At 42.3% G+C, this 26004-nt stretch overlaps 1 protein-coding gene and 1 pseudogene across 1 annotated transcript; one reads left to right on the top strand and one right to left on the bottom strand.

Moving 5' to 3' along the window:
- Positions 1–259: 259 nt before the first annotated feature.
- On the bottom strand, positions 260–4272 carry NEUROD1 (neuronal differentiation 1). The gene is made up of 2 exons (XM_002749252.6): positions 4185–4272; positions 260–2631 (listed from the first exon to the last, which is right to left on the bottom strand). Exon 2 carries the CDS (start codon positions 2618–2620, stop codon positions 1550–1552), a length of 1071 nt encoding a protein of 356 aa, XP_002749298.1. The 5' UTR covers positions 2621–2631; positions 4185–4272; the 3' UTR covers positions 260–1549.
- Positions 4273–12118: 7846 nt separating this feature from the next.
- LOC100387624 (histone deacetylase complex subunit SAP18 pseudogene) lies at positions 12119–12744 on the top strand (annotated as a pseudogene).
- Positions 12745–26004: the final 13260 nt, after the last annotated feature.

Below are 26004 nucleotides of genomic sequence, written 5' to 3'. Positions count from 1 at the left end.
AAAGAAAAAACAGGCTTTTTGTACCATGTCCAATCTTGTATTCCAAATAATGAAATATTAGTTAGGTCTTTTCATTATCTACAAAGAGCTGGTGACTCCCTATGCAATATAGACAGATAAAACCATAAGCCAAGGTAAACTTTTTTCTTTGCTTTTATTCTACATATGGTGTTTAGTATTTTTCAACTCAGCAAAAAAGCAACTATTTTCCCCAAAAATAAAAACAAAATCCCTTTAAGAAGAAATGCAACAATTACTCTGACTTTCAATACTACTTTATTGCAACTGGATGAATGTTTTCTAAATTGTGCATTACACCATAATATACAGGATTACAAACAAAATTACAGTACAGATCGATTCCAGTGGTACCAGCATCACATCTCAAACAGCACTTATTCTGGACTGCATTTTACATGCAATAGCTATTGTTCTAATTATGAATTAAATGGTTTGAATGTATTTAAGCTACTGTACTAATTGACTACAATAGATATAAATCCCAACATTAACAACCTGATTAGATTTAGGCTCAGATTTATTACATGAATATATGACAAACCACAATTTTTGTGACTATGTATAAAGTCATGCATTTATAGTTTCTGGAAACGTCAATAGCTTCAGATTCTCTGTAAAATCATGGAATGCAAAGGAGTAAAAGACTAAAAAGTAACAGTGCAAATTGTATGTGATAGTCAAGCAGCTTTTGATTTAAAGAAGGGTATGTTGGCATTTATAATATGTACATACAAGCTTGTGCAAGTAATGTGTTGAATTGATATGTTTTGATAGGGAATGCATCTCTTAATTTTTTATTCTCTCAAAAGTTATGATTCTGGTTTTTATTTTAGAGAGAGGGAACGATTTTAAAGTGAAATGAATTGCTCAAATTGTGCAATTTGTTTTTACAATTAGAGAGGAAAGAAGTGCTAAGGCAACACAATAACTTTCTAAGCACTTTTCTGCTGGTTTAAATTAGTTAAATTATTTTGTATAAATTAGATATAATTCTACTTTTCTGATATGTATAAAAATTGATGAAGCTGCATGGTTTTAAAATAGGAAATCCACATTATAAAAAGTCATTAAAAATTCTGTACAAAATCACAACAAAATAATTCAGCATGGGAAAGGTAACAAGTAGTAAAATGCTGGTTGAAAAATATATATTTATATATATTTTAATTGGCCCATTTCTAGTTTAAAAATTGCATAGATCCTAATTATTGCTTGTGATTTTGTTATCCCGATCAGATAATTAATACGATCTGAATACAGCCACACCAAATTCGTGGTGCATTTTTTAACTTTACTGTATTACTTTTTTATAATAGAAGAGCTATAGAAAATAATATATAAGGTGAACAGGAACTTTGATCCCCTGTTTCTTCCAAAGGCAGTAATGACAATAAATACATATATCACTTGAAGCTTGGAGTATTTGCACTTTGCAGCAGTAGTACCCAAAGGGCTGCCTTTTGTAAACACGACAGTCACTGTAAGCACAGTGGGTTCGTTTCCCAGAAATGGTGACACTGGTGTGCCTCTAATCGTGAAAGATAGCATTGAGCTGGGCACTCATGACTCGCTCATGATGTGAATGGCTATCGAAGGACATAATATTGTCTATGGGGATCTCGCAGCGAGGGGCAGCGGTGCCCGAGAAGATTGATCCGTGGCTTTGGGCCCCTGCCAGGGTCGCTGCTGGATAGTGCATGGTAAAGGCATAATTTTTCTCAAACTCGGCGGACGGTTCATGTTTGAAAGAGAAATTGCCATTGATGCTAAGCGGCGGGCTGAGGGGTCCGTCAAAGGAAGGGCTGGTGCAATCAGTCAGAGGGCTTTCAAAGAAGGGCTCGAGCGCTGCGCTGTAGGCATGCGGCGGCGGCTTGACGTGGAAGACGTGGGAGCTGTCCATGGTACCGTAGGGCGGACTGGGCAGCCCAGGAGACTGGTAGGAGTAGGGGTGTACAGGGAAGGAAGCGCTAGCCGTCGGCAGGTGCGGGGGCATGTCCTGGTTCTGCTCAGGCAGAAAAGTCCGAGGATTGAGTTGCAGGCAGCCCGCAACCAGGTTGGTGGTGGGTTGGGATAAGCCCTTGCAAAGCGTCTGAACGAAGGAGACCAGGTCTGGGCTTTTGCCTGAGCGCAGGATCTCTGACAGAGCCCAGATGTAGTTCTTGGCCAAGCGCAGAGTCTCAATTTTAGACAGCTTCTGCGTCTTAGAATAGCAGGGCACCACCTTTCGCAGGTTGTCTAGCGCTGCGTTCAGTCCGTGCATGCGGTTCCGCTCCCGGGCGTTAGCCTTCATGCGTCTCAGTTTAAAACGCTCCAGGCGAGCCTTGGTCATCTTCTTCTTTTTGGGGCCGCGTCTCTTGGGCTTTTGATCATCATCCTCCTCTTCCTCTTCTTCCTCCTCTTCCAGGTCCTCGTCTTCGTCCTCCTCCTCTCCCCCATTCCTCAGTGAGTCCTCCTCTGCGTTCATGGCTTCAAGGTCGTCCTCCTTCTTGTCTGCCTCGTGCTCCTCGTCTTGAGAACTGAGACACTCGTCTGTCCAGCTTGGAGGACCTTGGGGCTGAGGCTCACCCATCAGCCCACTCTCGCTGTACGATTTGGTCATGTTTCTGTTTCCTACATTCAACAGGAGAGAGGCAAACAGAAAGAAAAGGAGAAAAACGCTATATTCAAAAGCCAGATACGCCTTCAGCTTCCACCCACTAAACCTCTACAAATGCATGCGAAAAATACCTGCTCATTACAAAATGAATGCCTCTGAGAAAAAGTTAAATGCAGTGTTTTATAATGGCGCGTGCGTGTGCCCCGCTGGTACGTAGGAGTGAGGACAGGACTGGGGGAGGGCAGTGAATATGTATATGTGTACACCACTCACGCATATGTGTATGCATCCTAGTGATTAACTTAAATGTGTTTATGGTGGTTGCCCAACAGGATAATGTGTGTGGAAATGACTGTGTATTTCAGCGACTTCATGTTTATCCAAATGTGTTCAAAGTTGCTCGCAACTCCACCAAAAAAAGAGTTGAAAAAAATCACACATTCTGCTTCCATTTCTGTCCTGGCTTCTAGGTACTTAGCGATTTAAGTTGAGCCATTGCGTAATTTACTAACACTGGCAGCGATTTTTAAGAAGATTATACTTATGGGTACTGAAGAGCAAATGCAGAAAGGAGGAAAAATAGTTTTCACCAAATTGTTTCACCATCAATGTAACATTTGGCAACAAAAGTAGACAGGATCTTCCACCCCACCTTCGCCATTCTTTTCTTGCCTTCCATCTCTGGCCTGCCGCTAAATTTCCACCTTGTACAAAAGCTCTCGGTACAGGGCCAGGGCTGGGGGCACGGCGCAGAGCGCTCTCCCACGCGCCGGGGATCAGGTGCGGAAGGCTCCTCTCTAATAAACAGCCCATTGAAAGGGCCGCCCGTTCTTTATTGGGGCTTTTCAAAGTTCGCCTCAAACCTCCCTTTAAAAGATTTAGTAATTATAATGGTCAGCGATTGGCAACGGCGAAGTTGCCGCTTCTAATAAGGAAAATAAAAAGCCTTTAGTAAAACAACTGAATTTCTGGCTCCAGTAGTGGCTGCTGGGGACTTGGCCGCCTCTAAAGCTGTAACAGGTAGCAGAAGTGAGTCCCTCTCCCTTTCTCCACTTTCCCCCACTCTCAACTAAACTATCTCTGAATCTGATTTATTTTCCATGGTATGAATACTCAAGGTATCCATGTCCCTTTCATTCACTGAAAACACAGATTGACACTCCCAATGTGCATAAAATACATGCACACTATATAGATAGATAGATAACAGCTTTTTTTCTTACTGTAAGAAGTGAGAAAGTGAAGTCATTATTGCTTTTGAGACTTTAAAATCATCGCTAGCAGCTAATCATGGTTACCGTGTATTCTTTTATTAAAAAAATCCAAGAAGCTCCTATGCTATTCACAAAAGAAACCCAAATTTTTAAATTTTAAATTAGAAAGGCTGCAGGGGGTACTTGAGTGACATTACTCATTTGTGTGAGTAGTTATGGGCAATTATGGAAAGAGATGCTGGTCTCAACACATATACACACGCTTGCAAACGCACACATACAGAATATGTAGGTGCATCAGTCTTCAGTTACTGCTTCTATTACAGAGGAAAAAATGAAAGAATTGTAATTACCTTTGTTGTTAGTAGGTCCTGAGCGGTGACAGTCTCATAACCCTGGGGCCTCCGGACGCCGTGCCTTCTGCGTGGGCGAATTCCTCGTGTCCTGGCCGCTCGGGCGCTCAGGTTATATAGCCCAGTTAGTGATGCTAAGCGCGGGCGGGGCCGCGAGCTGAGCGGCTAGCAGGTCTCTGCGCCCGGCGCCTGCGCACGCGTCCAAGCTGTGCGCTCCTGGTTCTCCCCTCCTCCCTTCTTCTCCCCACGCCTTGCTCTCCTCCCGCCCTCCTCCGACAACCGCTCCCCTCACCCTCCACCCCTACCCCCGCCCCTTCTCCTTCCTCCCCGGCATGCGCCATATGGTCTTCCCAGTCCAGCCAAGAGCCTAGAACCACGTGACCTGCCCATTTGTATGCCGCGGAGCGCTCCATTCCAGCCCCTTTGTGGCCAGAAGAAAGTGGCCCATCTGTCGCCAGTTAGAGACTCCGCGGACCTGTTTTTACCCGCAAGAGAAATTAACCCTTTCAGGCGGCAGAAGGGACTAGGGATAGAGTGGGGAGGGGATTTGAAGGAAGGAAGGGAAAAGCTAATGTTGACTAGGTCTAGGTCAAAACAAGTGGCCTGCTTTCGCGCCGGAAGTAGGACAGAGGTGAAAGAGCCAGAAGCGGGGAGACTGAGGCACGCAGTGAAGAGTCCTCGCTCCTTTCAATTCCTTGCCGTGGCACTGGCATTCAGAGCAGCATGACTCCCTGCCCTCTCTGAAAGGCCCATCCTTTGGCTTCTCCTTAGTAGACGCTTTGGTCACTGGCGCCAAAGGGTGGCTTCTAATCTCCATCCGCTCCTCTAAGCAAACATACACGCCATATAAAAGCCGCTTCATCTGTAAACGCAGCGTTGTGATTAGTTCCCCAACCTCCCTAACGCGACGTCCGCTCCCAGTTCCTTCCGTACAGAAAATGTGTACCTGCCATTCTATCCCTACCATACATGCAATCCTTCGTGTCCTGACCCTCACCTACCACGGTCCCTCGAGACCCTCTCTTCTATGTCAGTGCCCACCTCCATCCCCAGGATCTTGTCTTCAAAGGGAGCTCGTTCTCCAGAGGCCTTGGCTCCATTGGCCTTTGCGCTCTCTTGTGTGGAAGTTGGGGGCTTCTTGGACGCTTAGATTCTGCCCTCTAACCATGGCCACTGGTTTGCTGCAAATGGCACCTTCACTCAGCTAGTCCAGGGACCCTTCTGGTTCCCTGGCCAGCCCTCTTTGCATGGCCTCGGCTCTCTAGTCCAGGCATTGACCACAAGTACGGTGGTGGACACCTCACCACAGCCGGACCTGCGCTCTTGCTCCCTTCAATCTCGAGTCTGTATAACACACTTGATTCAGACAAACCTTTTCAAAGAGAAGATGGAATGGGTGTGTGTTGAACCGGTCTTTCCGAGCTCTTTCTAGAAATGCCTTTAGCACAACCCCGGGAAAGATTAATGGCTGCAAACTCTGCCAGGGTTCAAAGCCTCTGATTTGAAGCTCCCACCTTGCAGGTCAAGCAAAGACTACAGAAATTCTCGATCAGTTCTGTAGAAGACATTATATATTGTTGCCTAAATAGTCATTCTTTACTCTCTTCGAACAAGGATCTTCCAGAATAATACATTTTAAAAAGTAAGAAAGAAAGAAACTGGCCTGTCTGCTCATTCTTTCTCAGCATTGCCTCTAATCCTTCATTAACTGACTCCTTACCCGCTTCCAGACCTGAAGCCCTCTGCAATAAATACCTCGTGCGTGAATTACTTATTTAAAGGCAATTGCCCTAAACATCCCTCGAGTTTGCAAACAGTGTCAGGGTTGAGTGGCTGGAGTGGGGTGCATCTGGGAAAGGGTGGGGACGGAGGAGAGAGTGCGGGTGGAGGCAGTGGGTCCTAGCCAGATCGCCGGTGTCTGAAGGTGGCAGGTGCAGCCTTCCTTGCAGTGTGAATCTAAAAAAGGAAGAAAGGAGTTGTGCCACCGAAGCGTGGCATGAATCGTTGTGAGTTTCCGAAGTTTTTCTTGCTTTCCTACATTCACTTGGCTGACAAAGAGCATAGGAGAGGATAAAATAATTCACCCAGGAGACTGATCCCAGGATTTACTCCTGTGCTGTCTGTATCTTCAGAGTTGGGCTAAAACTCGAGAGGCTAAAACTAGTCCTTAGAAGCTGGTTTACAGCCCGAGGTCCGAGGACATTTGCGGCAAGGCCAAGCTAAGTGCTGCGCCTCGCCCGGCAGCTGTCCGGACTGGCAGCATACCGTGCTGCAGGCAAAAGGAACTTGTACCTAGGTTCTCGTTTTTCCAACCTTGGGAAGCTCCAGAGGCTATCTGGGGACAGAGTGGGAGAATGGACTCCAGCTAACCCCGAGGTCAGGGGTGGCCTAGAGATCCTTCTGCTAAATCCTTGTCTGTCACCCTAAGAAAGCAGAAACGTCTCCAGTTTGCAACATCCCGTACAATACAAGAGAATTATGGCGGAGTCAGATGTTCCTGGGCCAGAGGGACGCCCGAGTGTTTTGCCAGACGGAGACTCAAATACATAAAGTGCGGGAATTACTAGTCTCTTTCCTCCCTCTCCCCTTGATAAATTCATCTCTAATCCCACTGAGCGTTGTTTGCTCAGGTCTGGGGATTTGTACAAAGGAAAGGCCACTCCAGGATGTTTCAGAGACCGGGCTGAGGTTGGGTCTCACGGTGGCTGTTACTGGGCTTCCCAGCCTGCAGCAATCGGATGTGACCCTCCTCCGCGCGGAGAATTTCCACCGGGGGCGCCGGCATCGCGACGCTCAGCCAGTGCCCGCGGGGCTCCCGAGAAATGGGGGGGGGTAGTTAAGCCCTAAAGGGAGGAGCCCAGACAAGGCCTGGATTGAGGTGCTTTTTGTTTGTGGTTGAAGGCGCGAGAAATTGGGGCGAGACAACAGAGTCAGCCGGACGCCGAGAGAGTACGGAGCTGAAGGAGCGGCGGGGCTTAGCGCTGATGACCTTCACCGCGGCCCCGCCCCGCCTCCTTATTTTCTTCTCTTTGGACACGTTTGGACGGTTGCACACTTCCCCCCCTCCTGATTCCCTAAGTTTTTTCTCTCTCCCCTCGCTGCCGGTTAGCTGTACTCCCCCAGCTCCAGTCCCCACTGGGCGCTGCAGGCTACCCAGCGGCACGCGAACCGCACGCGCGGGCAACAAAAGCCGCTTTCATGACTCACTGCCCTCGAGCAATGCCCCAAATCTGCCGCCTCCCGGGTCCCCGCTCTGAGCGCGCGGCGCGGGCCGGGCGTCCCGGCCGTTACAGCGGCAGCCGGAGCGCCCGCGGGAAGGGGGGCGGGAGGAGGCGTGTGGCCGGGGGTGGGGAGAGGGAAGTGTGGCCTGGGCCGGGCGGAGGGAAAGGGGGAGGCATGTGGAAGGATGGGGGTGGGGAAGGGATGGAGGCTAGTGGCCCGGACGTAGGGGGTGGGAAGCGTGTGGCTGGAGGCGAAAGGGGGAGGTGGGAGGTGGGGGCGAAGCAGTCACAGGGCCAAGATAAAGAGTAGGGGCAGGGCCGGCGTCCGCGGCGGTGACCTGTTTCTCAGGGAAACAGATGCTCAGTCTTGCAAAGGGAGGTTTGCGTTCAATGAAAGGATCAAGTGTGGCCTGGGCAGCCCCGCCGACCTCGAGAGGTTCCCGCGTCCTCTCCCCGCCCTACCTAGGAGGGGGGTGTCCGCGCCTGGGCGCGTTCCAGGGGCGGTAGATGGGGGTGGGGGACGGGGTAACCGAGGGGCCCGCGAGACCTTGGGGCGCAGGGGCCGCAGGAGTCCAGGGCTGAGAGCTGCAGGTCCTACAGACGTCGGGTAGCTCAGAGGCTCCGGAGAGCTTCTAGGGGTGGGGGACGCGGGGTGGGCGGTTAACGCGGGTTTGGACTAGACCGCCGACGCGGCGCCTCCGCCCCGGGGGAGGCAGTTGGGCTCCTGGGTCCTGGCCTGAGGCTGGAGCTGCCCAGGCTCGACAGGCAGGCTACCCGGAGAGCCAAGCGCAAGAGAGATGCTATTAAAATGCCTCGCCGTCGCCCCGAGCGCAAAACCCGTCCTCCCCAAATCTCCTGGGCTTGCGGCATAATCTTAATTAAGATAATTGATTCATATTGCACCTGCGAGAACGGAAAAAATTGATTTCAACCCCCAACCCCACAAATCGCTTAGAGCTATTGGATGGAGCACGACGCGACTGTGATTTGGGGAGTGATTTAGTGCCGGGCTTCCCCAGCTCCGCCTGCCTGGGCCTTTTTATTTATTATTTATGCCCTCCCGGTCCCGACGGGGCCTCGATGGCTCCTTTCTCGGCTCCCACAGACCTTGGAAGGACTTGTCTGTGATTCCCCATCAGGATTGAGGGGCTTTGCTTAAACCATCCAACACGCAGAACCAACAGTGTAAAATCAACGCAGTAGGACCATCTTGGCAGGTGTAGGTCACCGGCACCATTGCTCAAGGCCTCGTGCGTCCGATGCGCTGTGTGTGTAAAAGAGTGTTAGTGTGTGATTGCACTTGAATGTATATGTGTGAATCCGTGAACGCTTGAGTGTGCAAGATTATGTGAATGTGTGCGCAAATCGTGTGAGCAGGTTGGTAGTGTGTATGTGAACATGACTGTGTGAAGGTGTGTGTCAATAAATGTGAATGTGTATATAAGTGTGTAGAAGTGGGTGGGGTGAGACTGTCCGTGAGTGTATGTCCACAGGCGCACCTGCTCTCCGGTGAAGAGCGTGAGCAGAGGGCATACACCTGTTTCCTAGGGATTGAGGAACAGCTTGTGGTTCAAAAGGGATCGCAGGGCCAGGGAACTGACAAGCACACGCTATTTGCCAACCTTTGCCTTAACAGAAAGAAGCAAGTAAACAAGAATCCTCGGTAGCTGTGTGTAGCTTTGGGAATGGAGAGCCGTGACACACCGAGGGCGCCGGAGCTTCCCAAGAACAATGGCTGCTGCAGTGGGTTGGGGGAGGAGACCGGGGCCAGTTCCTAAAGGCACGGGAAGAACACGGGCATACCAGGTTTTCAGCCCCAGGCAACTTATAGAAGGAATGATTTCCTCAACTTATCAGCACCGTGGACAATTCCCACTCCACAGGCCCTGGCGTTCGCCTACTAGATTCAGCAGAAACTCTCTTCTCTTCTTCCTTCCTCCTTTTCTCCCTCTCTTCCTTCTTTCCTCCCTCCCCTACTTCCACCTTTTCTCCCTCCCCTTTTTCTACCTTTCCTTTTCTCTCTCCCATTCTTCCTCTTTTCCTTCCTTTTCTCCCTCCCCTTCTTCCTTCTTTCCTTCCCTTCCTCCCTTCCATTCTTCCCTGTTAGCTTTGTTTTAAAAATAAAAACAAAAAAACCATTGGCCACCATGTCTGAACCAAAGAGTCCTGTAAGGCTGCATCTAATTAGCCGCATATTCACAGTAAATTTCCTGGGAAACTTGATAGCCAGATTTAGGGGTAAGGAAAGAGCATAATCTATAATTTGAGCTGGCTAGTCTGAAACAAAGACAGAAATCATATATAGAATAACTTTAAGAAATAATCATTATTCCATCATTTGTACTTATTTGCCACACAGATTCAAAACCAAAATGAATTTCTTGTTTACTGTCCACAGAATTTCTTCTACTGTCCACAGAATTTCTGTCCAATGAATTTTTTGTTTACTGTCCACGGAAATAATAAATATATCTCTAAACATGTTTTTTATTTTGCTTATGTCTTATGAAGTATAAATATTATTGAAAATATAATTTTTCCCCCATCACTTTATCAATGCTTCAGTTATTTCATAGTGTAAACAATTTATGGTAAATTAATGAAAAAATAAGCCAACAAGTTAAATGGTATTACTCAGATCCGGTGAGCCACACAATTACCTAAATCATGCCAGATTTATAATATTACACATGGAGTACTCATAACTTATCCAAAATATACTGAAAAACTCTAGTAAGGATATAATTGAGAAGAGAAAGCTCCTTTGGCAATTTAAAATCTGAGAAATATATACCATATCCCCCCAACACTTATTGATGTAATTTTCAAAACATCATTATTAGTAGTAAACAAAATCCTTATCAAGTATTATTCAGACTTCACTGTAATGAGAAATATAATCATTTTTGATTAAAGAATTCATCCCTAGAGTCTCACCTTCTTTAAATAAAATGTTTTCTTTCCTTTTTAACAAATGCATTTCACTTGAATTAAATATTGATTATTTGACCTTTTATGTCTTTAACTAATCAAAGGATGAAAATTCCAAACGTAGATCTTGGAGTTTGGCCCTGGTGGGTCTTTCCGCTTGAGTAGGCACTGAGATTAAAGGAGTCAAACTTCCACTTTCACTGTTCTCTCCTTACACTAATTGCTTATGCAAAAAATGCAGATTTGTATTAATTAGTAACTCCACTGATTAGTTCTGTGGTATTTTCACATAATAAATCATGCTGCAGACATGAATTTTGGCACATAACCCAGTGGTGGCTCGGCTGCAATACGGGTTTCTTATTAAAATAAAATCTCTGGCTAAATCTACCTTTCGGATGCAGGTACCGTGAGCAGCCACCTGCTGGGAGCACCTGCCATGGGAAATTACTTTCACTCAGTGACAAGCCACTTTAGGGGCTCAAACAGAACAATTTGATTATGAGGTTAGGCTCTAATAATAAACAAATAAATAAACACATACATACATATGTGACACAAATGTGCCTAAGCTTTAGGCACATTTTGTAGACAATGATGTCATAACAGATAATTTACTTGTAATGGGTCTAGATGTTTAAAAACGATTTTCCAATTTATCAATAAATACTTCAATCTATTTTTCTCCTGTGATATCTTTGCTATTTTGTGAGATGGTCTGGTATTTTGAGACTCTCACATAACTCACACTCATTGACTTCACCCACTCCCTAGGCAGGCAAGCTAGTTTTGGAAGGAAAAGGACTACAAAAGCATCAAGGAGAGGAATATGAATGCCAGGAGCCTCCCAGAGGGAATTGGCCACCCTGCCATCCTAGCATCAGATGAGAAGCTGTGAGACCAGACACCCACATTTGTCTGATGTGAGGTAAATTCTCCCTTTCCCATTGTTCCCTATACAAACTTTTATACAACTTCTTTCTCTTGAAATAATTTAATTTGATAAGGCAGTAACATGGTTCAAATTTCAGTTACACAGTGTATTGTGAATAATTGCTTAAAGTATAAGCTTCACTGCTAGCTCTTTAGTCCATGAATCTCTGTGTAAATAACAGACATGTATCATGGTCAGTGACCAATCACATCAGTCGTTTCAAATTCTGTTAGTGATTGGTCACTTCCTATTTGTTATTTAGTTCATGCACAGACAGCAAAGTCTTGGTTGGGCTGCCTCCTTCTCTCCTTGTATTAAGCCCATATCACATTAAAGAAATCAGTAGTAGAGAAAAGTGACCAACAGCAATTAAAGTGCAGCAAATAAAGTAAAAGTGATAGTGCTGAAAGTGAAATTGAATGTGATGGGATTTGAAAATGGAGACCGCAGAGCAAAGACAGGATGAGACCTAGGACTGCCTGAAGGTAGTGAACAAATGATGTTGAAGTAGTAAGATCATTCAAAAACAAGGTAATATAGCTTCAATATTGTTTACCTTAAATTACACTCAGAACAGAAAGCTTCTTAGGGTAGAACCGAGCATTTACTTTTTCTTAGGATCGAAGAGTGTAACGAAAACAAAAACCCAATCAGCTTAACTATCATGCAGGCCAAACGCTGAAGTCAGGTGCTGCATTGAAAGGAATTAGTAATTATAAGGAGACTGAAGAGAAATCTTTCACTGCCAGTGAAGGCAGATTTTAGTGTTTTAGAAACTGGCATGACTTCACAGTATTTGAATTGAATATTAATGGAATTTTAGGAGAAATAGCTAGCTGGCTGTGGGAATGTTGACACCTGCTATTCAAAAGACTCTATGTTTGCAGCCACAGGAACTTCATGAAGGCAAATATATAGACTTAAAAGAGGAAAGTGGTTGTGACAGAAAAGGATGGAGATATCCCAGAGGAAGTAACAACAGTAAAGTAAAACAGGCCGATCGTAGGAGGAAGATGGCAGCGGAGTCAGGCGTTACCGGAGGAAATTAAGAAGGAGCCAGAGAAACCGATAGACCGCGAGAAGACTTGCCTTCTGCTTGCTGCAGATCTTCCCCACCAATAGCGGCGGCCACCACCGAATGGACGAGTTCTTCCGGGAAAACGTACCGTCCAGCGATTTGCAGATCTACACTCGGATGGATGCAACCTTGAAAGAACTGACAAGTTTAGTAAAAGAAGTCTACCCAGAAGCTAGAAAGAAGGGCAGTCACTTCAATTTTGCAATTGTTTTTACAGATGTTAAAAGACCTGGCTATCGAGTTAAGAAAGTTGGCAGCACCATATCTGGCAGAGAGGGGACTGATGATTCCGTGACCCTGCAGTTGCAGAAGTTCCAAATAGGAGATGACTTGGACGGAGCAATTATCCCTCAAAATCATTCACCACCTCCTTCAGGGCACATGAGGCTGTATTAAATTCTATTTATTATCTTGCATTTATTTTTTGGTCAGTTATGTAAACTAAACTGACTCCTTTCCTCCCCTGATTCTTGCCATTAAGCCTTTAAATTCTAAACAAATTATAACGCATCATCTATTTAGGAATTAGATTTGGGTGGGCTGTTGTATGATTACCAATAGAAGGTTCAGCCGGGCGCTGTGGCTTAGGCCTGTAATCCCAGCTCTTAGGGAGGCAGAGGCAGGAGGATAGCTTGAGCCCAGGACTTCGAGACCTGCCTGGGCAATATAGCAAGACTCCATTAAAAAAAAAAAAGAAAGTTCATATGTTTCAAGCCCTTTTATAAATATGAAGAAAAGAGCTCTAAGCACTCTGTGTAAAACTGTACTGTTAAATATATGTGTGTAATTTTAAAAAACCCCTTCAAATGAAAGGAAATCTCAGAGATATTTTACAACATTGAAAGGGCAAAAGGTAAAATGTTGGAAGCTGATCCAAATTTATAAAGGAGTATAATAATTCACTAAGACATAGAAAAAATGCTTGTCCAAACTACTTTCAATACACTTATACAAAGAAATAAAACACTTGAATGCTTAATTATCTAATGTTTTAAATTTTAGTATACTAAATAAATATTATTTTTGAATTTTTTTAGTTTCCCAAAATAAGAGATTTTTAATATTTTAACAAAAAAATCTAAAGGTCTTGGACCAATTGTAATTTTTCCCATTGTTAAGATCACTTTTCAGAGTTTCAGCTTGTAAAGTCATTTTTAAATTTATTTATTTTTATACAAAGTTTCACTCTGTTGCCCAGGCTGGAGTGCAGTGGCATGGTCCCAGCTCACTGCAACTTCTGCCTCCCCGGAGCAAGCGATTCTCCCACCTCAGCTCCCTGAGTAGCCAAGACTACAGGTGCATGCCACCATGCCAGGCTAATTCTTGTATTTTTAGTAGAGATGGCATTTTGCCATATTGGCCAGGATGGTCTCGAACTCCTGACCTCAAATGGTCCTCCGCCACACCCTCCCAAAGTGCTGGAATTATAGGTGTAAGCCACCACACCTGGCTGTAAAGTCATTTTTTATTGTCCTGCCTGCATTACTATGCAGAGCAAGGACTGCCCGTATTCGTTAGGATACAACTCAAACTGGTGTAAGAAAAGCAGGCACATCATTGGCTCACATATTTGAAATGTCTAAGGTTTGGTCTTGCTTCAGGCATGGCTGGATTCAGAACTGAAATGACATAAAAAGAACTCAATTGCCCTTCGTCTCAAACCTATATATTAGATTCCTTCTCAGGCTCAATGTGATGGCCTCCAGTTGTTCTCATCCTTGTGGTGGCAAGATGGCTTCAACAACTCTAATTTCATATTTTTCCTGGTTCTAGTCTAATATGATTGAGTGGAGTAGACTTTTATTTTTAAATCAATAACTCCTGCACACAACCTTAGACAGACACTTATTTTACTAGTTTAGGCTGCCAACCTTACACCCCAATCACTGTGGCCAGGTGTGTTTCATATTCTATCCTTGGGGCCAAATATGGGTGGAGTCCTATCCAAATCACACAAATTATTGGTGAAGAAATGTAAAATACTCAAAATAATTAAGGGGAATGTGCTGGCAAACAGACTATAAATATCCATGAACTACCCTTGGTGATCATCCACTCCTATACCTTTATCCTCCACATGAGAAAGGCTCCAAGATCTGTCCAGAAATTATGAACTATGTTGCCAGTTGCTAGCAAGACAACTCCCCTAGTATTCCCTACAAATACCTCAAAATCAATGTGTTTGAAGGCGAACCTTTTATATTCTCCACCCCCAACCCCAACCAAGTCTATGTGTCCTCTTTGTTTTCTATCTCAATGCATGTCATCACTATCCACGTTAGTTGCTCACACTTGAAATCTGGAAAATAGCTTAACTCCTTACTTTCCCTCATCCAAGACTAAGTTTAATCACCAATAAACTCTTGTTAATTGTACCCCTAATATTTTTGAACTCAACCTATGTCTCTCCATTCATATTTCTCTCTTGTCTCATTTCAGCTACCATCGTTATCTTTGGGCTGCATCTCAGCAATAACCTTTTTAACTTGATGTGCAGCCATTGTTTTTGGTGTTTAAGTTTTGTTAAAATACACATGACATAAAATTTGGCATCTTAACCATTTTTAAATGTACAGTTCACTAATGTTAATAAACATTCATATTGTTGTGCAACCATCACCACCATTTATTTCCAGAACTCTTCATTTTGAAAAACTAAAACTCTCTACCAGTTAAACAATGATTCCCCTTTTCTCTGCCCCCTACCCCTGGCAACCACTATTCTACTTCGGTCTCTCTGATTTTTACTATTCCAGGTACCTCATGTAAGTGGGACCAAGCAGTATTTGTCTTTCTGTGATTAGCTCATTTCACTTAGCATGTATCAGGATTTCCTTCCTTTTTAAGGCTTGAACAATATCCTATTGTATGTATATATCATATTTTGCTTACCTATTCATCTATCTATGGATAATTTGGGTAGCTTTTGTGTTTTAGCTATTGTAAATAATGCTGTTATGAACATACATATACACATATCTCTTCGATCCTTCTTTCAGTTCTTCTGGGTATATAGCCAGAAGTGGAATTGCTGGATTATATGGTAATTCTATTTTTAATTTTTTTAGGAAGTGCCATATGGTGACTGGACCATTTTATGTTATTAACATGGTGCACAAGGGTTTTGGTTTCTTCACATCCTCACCCACCAATGCTTGTTCTGTTCTGTTTTTTTTTTTTTCTTTTTTTTTTTTTTTTTGATAGTAGCCATCTTATGGGTGTGAGACACAGACATTGATTATCTTCTAAACATTTTTCATACTGTAGCCAGAATGATCTTTAGTAAACATATCATGATTATGTAACTGAAGGTTTAAATTCTGCAGTGGCTCCTCGTTAACTTCAGGATAGTCTGACCTCCCTAACATGTTTTATAAAACTCATTCATGATTTTTCCCTGACTAACTTTTTCAGCCTTACTTCTCAACTGCTCCCCTTTCCACCTCTTCCCCTATAGCCCATCTTCCGCTTACTATATATACATATACACTCTATGCATCAGTCACTCTGAAATTTGTTCAGGTCTGTGAAAATGCTATACTTTCCCTCAACCCCAACACAATTCCTTCTGATAGATGCTCTTTCTCCCTCGTCACCTGGCCAGCTCCTGCTCATCCTTGAGATCTCAAGATAGCATTTTATCCAGGAAAATATCCTTGATAAATCCCCTCAGCCAAGCTTCATTAGTAACCTCACTATGTGTTCCCACAGCACTCCATCTTTGCCCTAACACAGTACTCTGTGTCCGTCACACTCTGTAATTGTCTGCTTACTTATCACCATTCCTCTAGTCCCATGCTAGCCTTATGCAGCTCTTGGACAATAACTGTAAATAGTATGACTGAGGAACTGAATTCTGAACTTCAATTGTTACAAATTGTAAATTAACACTGATACCCGAATCAGTTATAGTAAAATTCTAAAGTATATTTGGAACAACTTGGATATGTGAATCTACTTTTCAACTGTAAGTTTATGAGATCTAAATACAGATAAGAAGCATCTGAATTGAGATGTGCCGTTAAGTATAAAATACATTGAATTTTGAAGACTTAGTACAAAATAAAGAATGTAACTTTTTAGATAGGTTACCTGTCAAAATAATATTTTTGCTATAGCAGTTACTATAAACTATTTAAATCAATCTTATTTGTAATTCAGCCACTTTTCAGTATAGCCACTAGAAATGCTTACATATGTGGTTTGCCTTGTATTTCTATTAGACAGCGCTGACCTAGACTATAAATTCGGTAGGGACAGGAATCATGACTGCCTTACTTATTTTTAAAACTTTTATAACATTCACCATGTGTTGGGTGTTAATCTATGCGTTACTTGGAATTGCAAGCATTAACTATTTTGATCCTTATAACAACCTTTTGAGCTAAGTAGTATCATTATCCACATTATACATATAAAAAAATGTTTAGCTCAAGGTCAGAGAGTTGACCCTATGGAGTTAAACTGTAGAGGGGATACAGAAATTATACTCCCAATAACTTTGTTGTATTATTTCTCGTTTGTTCTCCTACTATAGGTGTCCAGAGAAACAATTACTACCCAACTTTTTCAATTAACAAAAATCACCATTCAATTACTCTTTTTAAAATTAATCAATCTGTTCATTCCATAAGTATTAATTGAACTCTTAGTGCCAGGTACTGTGCTGGGTAATAAGGACTCTAAATTGAATGAAATAAATGCTTTACCTATAAAGAAACTCTTTCTGATGGTGGTGACAATCATATAATGAAATAATAACAACAAAATATTATATTATACAATACAAATATACATGAAGGATCACCCATAACAGCCTTGAGGAAAGGAACAGGAGGGAACAAGTGAGAGAACATCTTGAACAATGAGTAGGAGTAAACTAAAAGTGGGTGAGTGGGAGGGGAGAGGTAGTTGAAGCCGGAGAGAAGGTGAGCAGAGCTAAGAAATAGCCTGGCATTGGTCATGGAAGTTTAAGGCAGTAAATAACAAGTTCATACTTACCTACACAAAAGATTGCAAGTGGGTGAAATTGGAAAAGAGATTGGTGGAAAGTAATTATCACTTAAACCAGAGAAACAATTAACAGTCTATTGCTGTAGCTCTAAGCACAGATGATGGCAGTTTATATTAAGTGGGGGCAGTGGTGAAGAAATGGGCATATTTTCATGATATTTAAAGGATAATACCCAACTTGATATTTGGTTGGAAGGAAGGTGCAGGGGGGCAGGTATTTGTTGCAGATAGTTCTTTAATCAATTTTGTATTTTCAATTTTTTCCTGCTAAAGGAACTCTGGCTTTTTGAGGAGCCAATGTGTCCATCTTGAGGAAATGGATCTTGATTGGAATAGTCCAATTACAACAATCCTGTTCTCTGTTTTCTCACTCTCCCTTGTCCTGGGGTAGTCATCTGGGCTATTCTGAGAAGCGAATTATAAAGAGAAGTCTGCTGGGAGGCTCTTTAGGGAAAGCTGTGTTTCCTTGTAAAAGAGACTCACAAGACTGCTTCTTTCTACTTCTGTTTCTTTTGAACATAAAGGTGATACAGTTCTGTCTCAATTCCATCAGGGAATACCACATAAACTGTAGAAATGTTGCTGGACATTTTTAGGTTATTGAATCAACACCATGGCAGTCTACCTTGAACCTAGTTATTATGTGAGAAAAAGAAAACAACATCATTTAAGCTACTATAAATTGAGTTGTCTATAATTTGTAAGGTAGCATATAACTATTTGATATTGGGTTAAATGAGAGTAGTCACAGGTTTTCTCTGGTTTCTGATTTAAGCAATTGGGTAAATGGTACAGGGAAGTCTGGGGGTGGAGCAAGGTTAATGGGAAATGTGTTGGGCTAAAGACTGTTTATGCTAAGTTTGATGGTTGTGTGCATATGCAGGTGACAAGTGGACCATTTGACATACTTGCTGAAGTTTTGAAAGAGAGCTCTAGCCTGGAGATACAGATTTGGGAGACATGAGAATATTAGCATCAATTCATCTAGACACAGAAAGATACAATAAAAGAAAAATGTATTGCATATAAAATCATACCTTTCAAGTACAAATATGCATGCAATTACCAGCCTCACCTCAAGATAAATAGAGCTGGAATGTTATCTGCCTGCCCAATTTGAAGATAGGATACAATATCACTTGACTATAGACTAGAAGCATGTAAGAAAAAAAGGAAATCCAGTGGCAATATATGGGCTTGGATTCCTTAAAAGTAGACTCTGAGACAAAAATTCAGTTGAGAAATTATCACAGCACATATAGGTAAGGGAGTGGAGAGAACCACTTTAGGAAAATTAAGGGTGTTAACAAAGAATGTGTTATGAGGCAATTACTTCTTTGGATAACTGAAGCTTTATACTGCTGGAGAAATCACAGAGCCATTATACAACATATGCCTTAGAGTTATTCCACCTGACTTTGAGAGACCCGGCCTGTGTATAGACCAATATCTGTCAGCCAGTACTGAAGGCTGCTCCTATGCACACAGGCGGAACAGGCTCTACAATGAGATGCCGGTGCTGGCTGTTAAAAGTCTGCCTAGCATACACTATAATGGTAAGGTCCAAAAATTATGGGTATTATTGACAGCATCTGAGATGGAGCATAATCAAAGCCAGGAAAGCCATGGGATGAAAATGGGGCCATCAGAAAAAGGCAAGAAGAGTTGAAACAAAAAAGGGGATAGAAGCTAAGGACAATTTCTTAGTTAAACAAAGTGTTTACAGTGACTCAGAGTATTCCAGCCATCTTGGGTTCCAGCAGGAAAAGACCTAAGAAACACTATGCTATAAAACGGCAACTTTGGTGGCATTTGAAAAGTAATTCCTGCTTTTACTACTAATTCTTAATTCTCAGTAGACTAAAAGTATATTTTCTCATCTTAAAAAAAAATCTCAATGTCATAACAGTGTTTGTTTTTATAATATATACTCTTTCCTTGAAATAAAGGAAGAAACACTAAAAAAACAAAACAAAACAAAAACAGTCCTTGAGAGAAAATGAAACAAAGAAACCAAAATCTCTGTCCACTGCTAAAATATTTTGCTCCATATCATTTTTCTTCTTGTAGTTGTTTTGTAATTTTTTAAAATTTAACTTTTAAGTTCAGGTGTAAATGGGCAGGTTTGTTACAGAAGTAATTTGTGCCATGGGGATTTATTGTACAGATTATTTCATCACCCAGGAATTAAGCCTTGTATCATTAGTCATTTTTCCTGATCCCACCACACCTCCCACCCTCCACCCTCCCAGTGTATGTTGTTCCCTTCTTTGTGTCCATTTGTTCTCATCATTTAGTTCCCACTTATAAGTGAGAACATGTGGTACTTCATTTTCTGTTTCTTTTTATGTTAGTTTGCTAAGGATAATGGCCTCCAGCTTCATCCATGTTCCTGAAAAGGACATGATCTTGTTCTTTTTCATGTCTGCATAGTATTTCATGGTGTAGGTATTGGCCTGTTCTGACACTGCTATAAAGAAACGCCTGAGACTGCATAATTTATAAAGAAAAGAGGTTTAATTGACTCAGTTCTGTACAGCTGAGGAGGCCTCAGGAAACTTACAATCATGGCGAAATGGGAAGCAGGCACATCCTACATTGCATCAGGCAAGATAAGTGAAGTGCAAGCACAGGAAAAACTGCCAATTTTAAAATCATCAGATCTCATAAGACTCATTCACTATAATGAGAACAGTATGGGGGGAAATGGCCCCCCTAATCCAATCACCCGTCATCAGGTTCCTCCCTTGACACATGGAGATTACAATTCAAGATGAGATTTGTGTGGGGACACAGTCAAACCATATCATTCTGCTACTGTCCTATCCAAAATTTCATGTCTTCACATTTCAAAACACAATCATGACTTCCCAACAGTCCCCCAAATTCTTAACTCATTCCAGCACTAACTCAAAAGACCAAGTCCAAAGTCTCACCCAAGACAAGTCCCTTCTACTTATGAGCCTTAAAAATCAAAAGCAAGTTGGTTACTTCCAAGACATAACGAGGGTACAGGCATTGGGTAAATGTTCCCACTCTAAATGGGAGAAATTGACCAAAATAAAGGGGTCACAGGCCCCATGTAAATCAGAAACCCAGTCAGGCAGTCATTAAATCTTAAAGCTCCAAAATAATCTCCTTTGACCCTATGTCTCACATCCAGGGTACTCTGTTGCAAATGCAAAGGGTGGGCTTCCAAGGCTTCAGCAGCTCCCTCATGGGCTGGTGTTGAGTGTCTGCAGCTTTTCCAGGTGCAAGGTACAAGCTGTCGGTGGATCTATTTTTCTGGGGACTAGAGGATAGTGGCCCTTGCCTCATAGCTCCACAAGGCAGTACTCCAATGGAAATTCTGTGTGATGGGTCCAACCCCACATTTCCCTTCCACAATGCCCTAGCAGAGTTTCTCCTTGAAAGCTCCACCCCTGCAGCAGACATAGGCCTGGATATCCAGGTGTTTCCATGCTTCCTCTGAAATCTAGGTAGAGATTCCCAAAGCTCAATTCTTGTCTTCTGTGCAACTGCAGGCCCAACACCATGTGGAAGCTTCCAAGGCTTGGGACTCGCACCCTCTGAAGCAATGGCCCAGCTGTACCTTGACCCCTTTTAGCCACAGCCAGAGTTGGAGCAGCCAGGACGCTGGGCACCAAGTCCTGAGACTGCACAGGGCAGTGGGGTCCTGGGCCCGGACCACAAAACCATTTTTCCCTCCTAGGCCTTGGGCCTGTGATGGGAGGGGCTGCTGCAAAGGTCTCTGACATGCCCTGGAGACATTTTACCATTGTCTTGGATATTATAATAATAATTGGCTCCTTGTTACTTATGCAAATTTCAGAGCCAGCTTGATTTTCTCCCCAGAAAGTGAGTTTTTCGTTTCTATCACATAGTCAGGCTGCAAAATTTCCAAACCTTTATCCTCTGGTTTCATTTTAAACATAAGTTTCAATTTCAAACCATTTCTTTGTGAATGCATAAAACTGAAGGCTTTCAGAATCAACCAGGCCACCTCTTTAATGTTTTGCTGCTTAGAAATTTTTTCTACCAGATACCCTAAATCATCTCTCTCAAGTTCAAAGTTCCACAGATCTCTAGGGAAGGGGCAAAATGCCACTAGTCTCTTCACTAAAGTATAGCAAGAGGCACCTTTGTTATGGTTTCCAACAAGTTCCTCAACTCCATCTGAGACCACCTCAGCCTGGTTTTCATTGTCCATATCACTATTAGCATTTTGGTCAAAGACATTCAAAAAGTCTCTAGGAAGTTCCAATTTTTTCCACATCTTGCTGTCTTCTCCTGAACACTCCAAATTGTTCCAACTTTTGCTTGTTACCCAGTTCCAAAGTTGTTTCCATATTTTTGAGTTTCTTTATAGCAGTATCCCACTCTGCTGGTACCAATTGTCTGTATTAGTTTATGTTTGCACAGCTACAAAAGAAATGCCTCATAGTGGGTAATTTATAAAGAAAAGAGGTTTAATTGACTCACAGTTTTGCTCGGCTGGGGAGGCCTCAGAAAACGTACAGCCATGGTGGACGGGGACGCAGGCACATCTTATACGGTGGCAGGCAAGAGAAGTGAAGGGTGAGCACAGGAGAAACTGCCACTCTTAAAACCATCAGATATCATGAGACTCACTCACTATGGTGAGAACAGCATAAGAGAAACAGCCCCCATAATCCAATCACTTCCCATCAGGTTCCTACCTTGATGCATGGAGATTACAATTCTAGTTGAGATTTGGATGGAGACACAGAGCCAAACCATATCATATGTGTATATGTACCACATTTTCTTCATCTATCATTGATGGGCATTTAGGTTGATTTCATGTCTTTGTTATTACAAATAGCACTGCAATGAACAGATGTGTGCATGTATCTTTATAACAGAATAATTTATATTACTTTGGGTATACACTCAGTAATGGAATTGTTGGGTTGAAGGGCATTCTGTTTTTAGGTTTATGAGGAATAGTCAGGCTGTCTTCCACAATGGCTGAACTAATTTACACTCCCACTGAGTTCCCTTTTCTCCACAACCTTGCCAGCATCTGTTATTTTTTGACTTTTTAGTAGTAGCCATTCTGACTGTTGTGAGACAGTATCTCATTGTGGTTTTGATCTGTATTTCCCTAATGATAGTGATGTTGAGCTTTTTTTTCTTACATTTGTTGGCCACATGAATGTCTTCTTTTTGAAAAGTGTTTGTTCATGTCCTTTGCCCAGTTTTTAATGGGGTTGTTTGTCTTCGAAACAAACAAACAAACAAAGATACAACATACCAGAATCTTTGGGACACAGCTCAGGCAATGTTAGGAGGGAAATTTATAGCACTAAATGTCCACATCAAAAAGTTAGAAAGATCTCAACTTAACAACCTAACATTACAGTTAAAAGAATTAGAGGACCAAGAGCAAACAATCCCAAAGCGAGCCAAAGACAGGAAATGACCAGAATCAGAGCTGAGCTAAAGAAGATTGCGACACAAAAGAACATTGAAAAGAGTAACAAATCCAAAAGCTGTTTTTCAAAAATATTAATAAAATAGATGGACTGATAGCTAGGCTAATAAAGAAGAAAAGAGAGAAGATCCAAATAAATACTATCAGAAACAAGAAGGGTGGTATTACCACTGACAACACAGAAATACAAATAACCGTCAGAGAATATTATGAACACTTCTATGCACATAAACTACAAAATCTAGAAGAAACAAATACATTTGTGGACACATACACCCTCCCAAGACCAAACCAGGAAAAAATTGCTCCATCTATTTTGGTGTAAGAAAAATTCTCAATACAAATTCTTTTGAGACATTGGAAGATAAAATGAAAGTACTCCAATTTTTGTGATAATTTGTTAGTGAGTGACTTATTTTAGGTCCAATATATTGATGAGCTAGAATGTTTTATATGACATTTCTATGCCAGAAAATGCTGTTAAATTCTTGAAAGAGCTAGTATATTGTGATGTGAATTATATGGAACTGAAGGGGGGCCACATCTGTTATCAAAGATGAAAATATGTTGCTAGCAGTCTTATTTTCTCCTTCCCTTCCTTCCTTCCTTCCTCCCTTTTTTTTTTTTTTTTTTTGATGGAGTCTTGCTCTGTCACCCAGACTAGAGTGCAATGGCACAATCTCAGCTCACTGCAGCCTCCACCTCCTGATTTCAAGCAATTATCCTGCCTCAGCCTCCCGAGTACCTGGGACTACAAGTACACGCCACCACATCTGGCTAACTTTTGTATTTTTAGGAGAGAGAGGGTTTCACCATGTTGGCCAGGATGGTCTTGATCTTCTGACCTCATGGTCTGCCTGCCTCGGCCTCCCAAAGCTGAGATTACAGGCGTGAGGCATCACCATCACACTCAGCAGGCAGTCTTATGTTCACAGTTGGCTGTGAAGTTTATTTTTAATAACTGGATAACCTATATGCAGTCATACTTCTCTTGAGTTTGAAATTTTGCCATGTAGGAATCCAAAAGAGGCTTATGCTAACGGATGACAGACGTGCCCTGATGATTTAGAATACATCAGACTCAAATGACCTAGTATTTGATAAGCTGTCTATCCCCAAGGTCAGGCTTTCCTGCTGACATTTCAGAGGCTTCCCATGAATGCAGATAAACCTGACCATTACAAAAGAACTGCAAGTTGGTTGATCCATGAATACTTTCTTTGAAGGATAATATATTATGTTATATCTGGCTATAAAAGTCAAAGAAATTTAATTGGCTATTCTGAAACATCTCACACATTTCTCGTGATAGCTTATATGTCAGGGTGATGTTTGAAACACCATTGCAGGATAACATGGTGGTGGTCCTGGCTTTGATCTAAAGCCTGATGTGTGCAGAACACACTGTAAATACCTTAGAGAAAGACTTCTTTTTTAATGGGAAAATCTTAGTTCCTTGTAGCCCAACGCCCTGGGTGCTGAGTACACACACCTTATTTTAGACAAAGTACAAAATCTCTTAGTGCATTCTCTCTGAATAACTTTTCCCAAATGGTGATGATAACATAGCAAAATCATGTACAAGTTAAGTAACTGTGATAAACAGCTTCTAAAAAATTGTGATTCAAGTAAGTACATTAGAATATGCATTGTTTCCAAGCAGAAATTGTCATAATTGAATGAATTATTGAGCCATATCTATTATTAATCTCTCCTTTTCCTGCTTTAATAAAAAAGCCTAAACCAAAATGCAATAAAATAAATGTAAGTAAAAACATCAAATGGCTAGCTTAGGCAGAGTCAGGAAATATAAGGCTTAAGTTCAGCACCTTACTAGTCCTGTTTTGACACCTCCAAATGTGTCCTTAAGGGAATGAAAAGTTTGTTTTGAAAATATCTGCCATACGGCCTATCTGTTCCTCCTCCTGCTCTCCCAAAGGATGCTGATTCAAGCCTCCTTTTACAACAAAGCTAACATTCAAATTTTTAACTACTCACTTGGGATTAAGGACTAATTTACATTCCAGTTCAAACAGAAAGAGAAGACTTTACTGGAGGTGGGGGTGGATTGTCGTGGTGGGGGGTGTTGCCTGTAATCCCAGTATTTTGGGAAGCCAAGTTAGGAAGATTGCTTGAGGCCAGGAGTTTGAGAGTAGCCTGGGCAACATAAAGAAACTTCGTCTCTACAAAAAATTAAAACATTAACTGGGCATGATGGTGCTCACCTGGGACCTACTTGTGAGGCTGAGGTGGGAGGATCACCTGAGCCCAGGAGTTCAACTGCACTGAGCTATGAATATGCCACTGCACTCTAGCCTGGGCAACAGAGTGAAACCTTATCTCTAAAAACGAAACAAAAAAATCCCAGAAAGATACAATTAACACAGAGAGAATAGAGAGGCAAGAAAAACATTTTTGCAATTCACGTTGAACATAAATCCTGGCTATAAGTATTATATTTGAAGAGGAGAAAAAAGAGAATCCATCACTGCTGTGCTTCAGTTTGTTTTTTCCCCCAGACACAAATTTAATTTCAGGACCTTTCCTAACCTAGAACCCACTTTCCACATTCTATCTGAGACCAACTCTCACTCCCTCTGAATCTCCTCTTATGTAATCTATGTATACTCCTGTACTATACCCCCAGGCAACAAGTTTGCATTATAATACGGGCCTTCTGGAAATAATGCATTTTACCAAAGGAGCCATTCAAATGGTGGGAATTCAGGGTAGCATAACAGGCCACAGAAAGATACATTTGGAAAAGCAGGTCTTTTCAAATCTTATACGTGTTCTACCCAGGCCTGCACCAGTGTTCTTAGAACAGTGCTTCCTAAGGTATGTGTTGCAAAATCTTAGTACTTGCAATTGCTGTACAGGAGAATGAATTTGCATGATCAAGTAAAATGCGTGGTGCCATGCTATCCCCTTGGAGGGTCACAAGAACAAAGTAAAGGTCATAAGAGATCCTTAAGTAACTGTTAGGGTTAGGGAATTTACTTCACTTCTAAACTAACAAGATGGTCTGTCACCTTTTCATGGATGCAGGCAGAAGACATGAGATTCCTGGGTCAGAAACAAAGAACATGACAATGGCACAGCATGTAGCATGAGCATCATGCTTACCTTGATTCTCCTTGCCTTCTGAGACCCGCAGTTACATAATTTCATTCATCCCCTGGCCA

The sequence above is a fragment of the Callithrix jacchus genome, chromosome 6 (genome assembly GCF_049354715.1).
Source record: "Callithrix jacchus isolate 240 chromosome 6, calJac240_pri, whole genome shotgun sequence".
Classification (NCBI taxonomy): Eukaryota; Metazoa; Chordata; class Mammalia; order Primates; family Cebidae; genus Callithrix; species Callithrix jacchus.
Note: the sequence above shows the minus strand (reverse complement) of the source record. Positions and strands in the feature narration are given on the sequence as shown.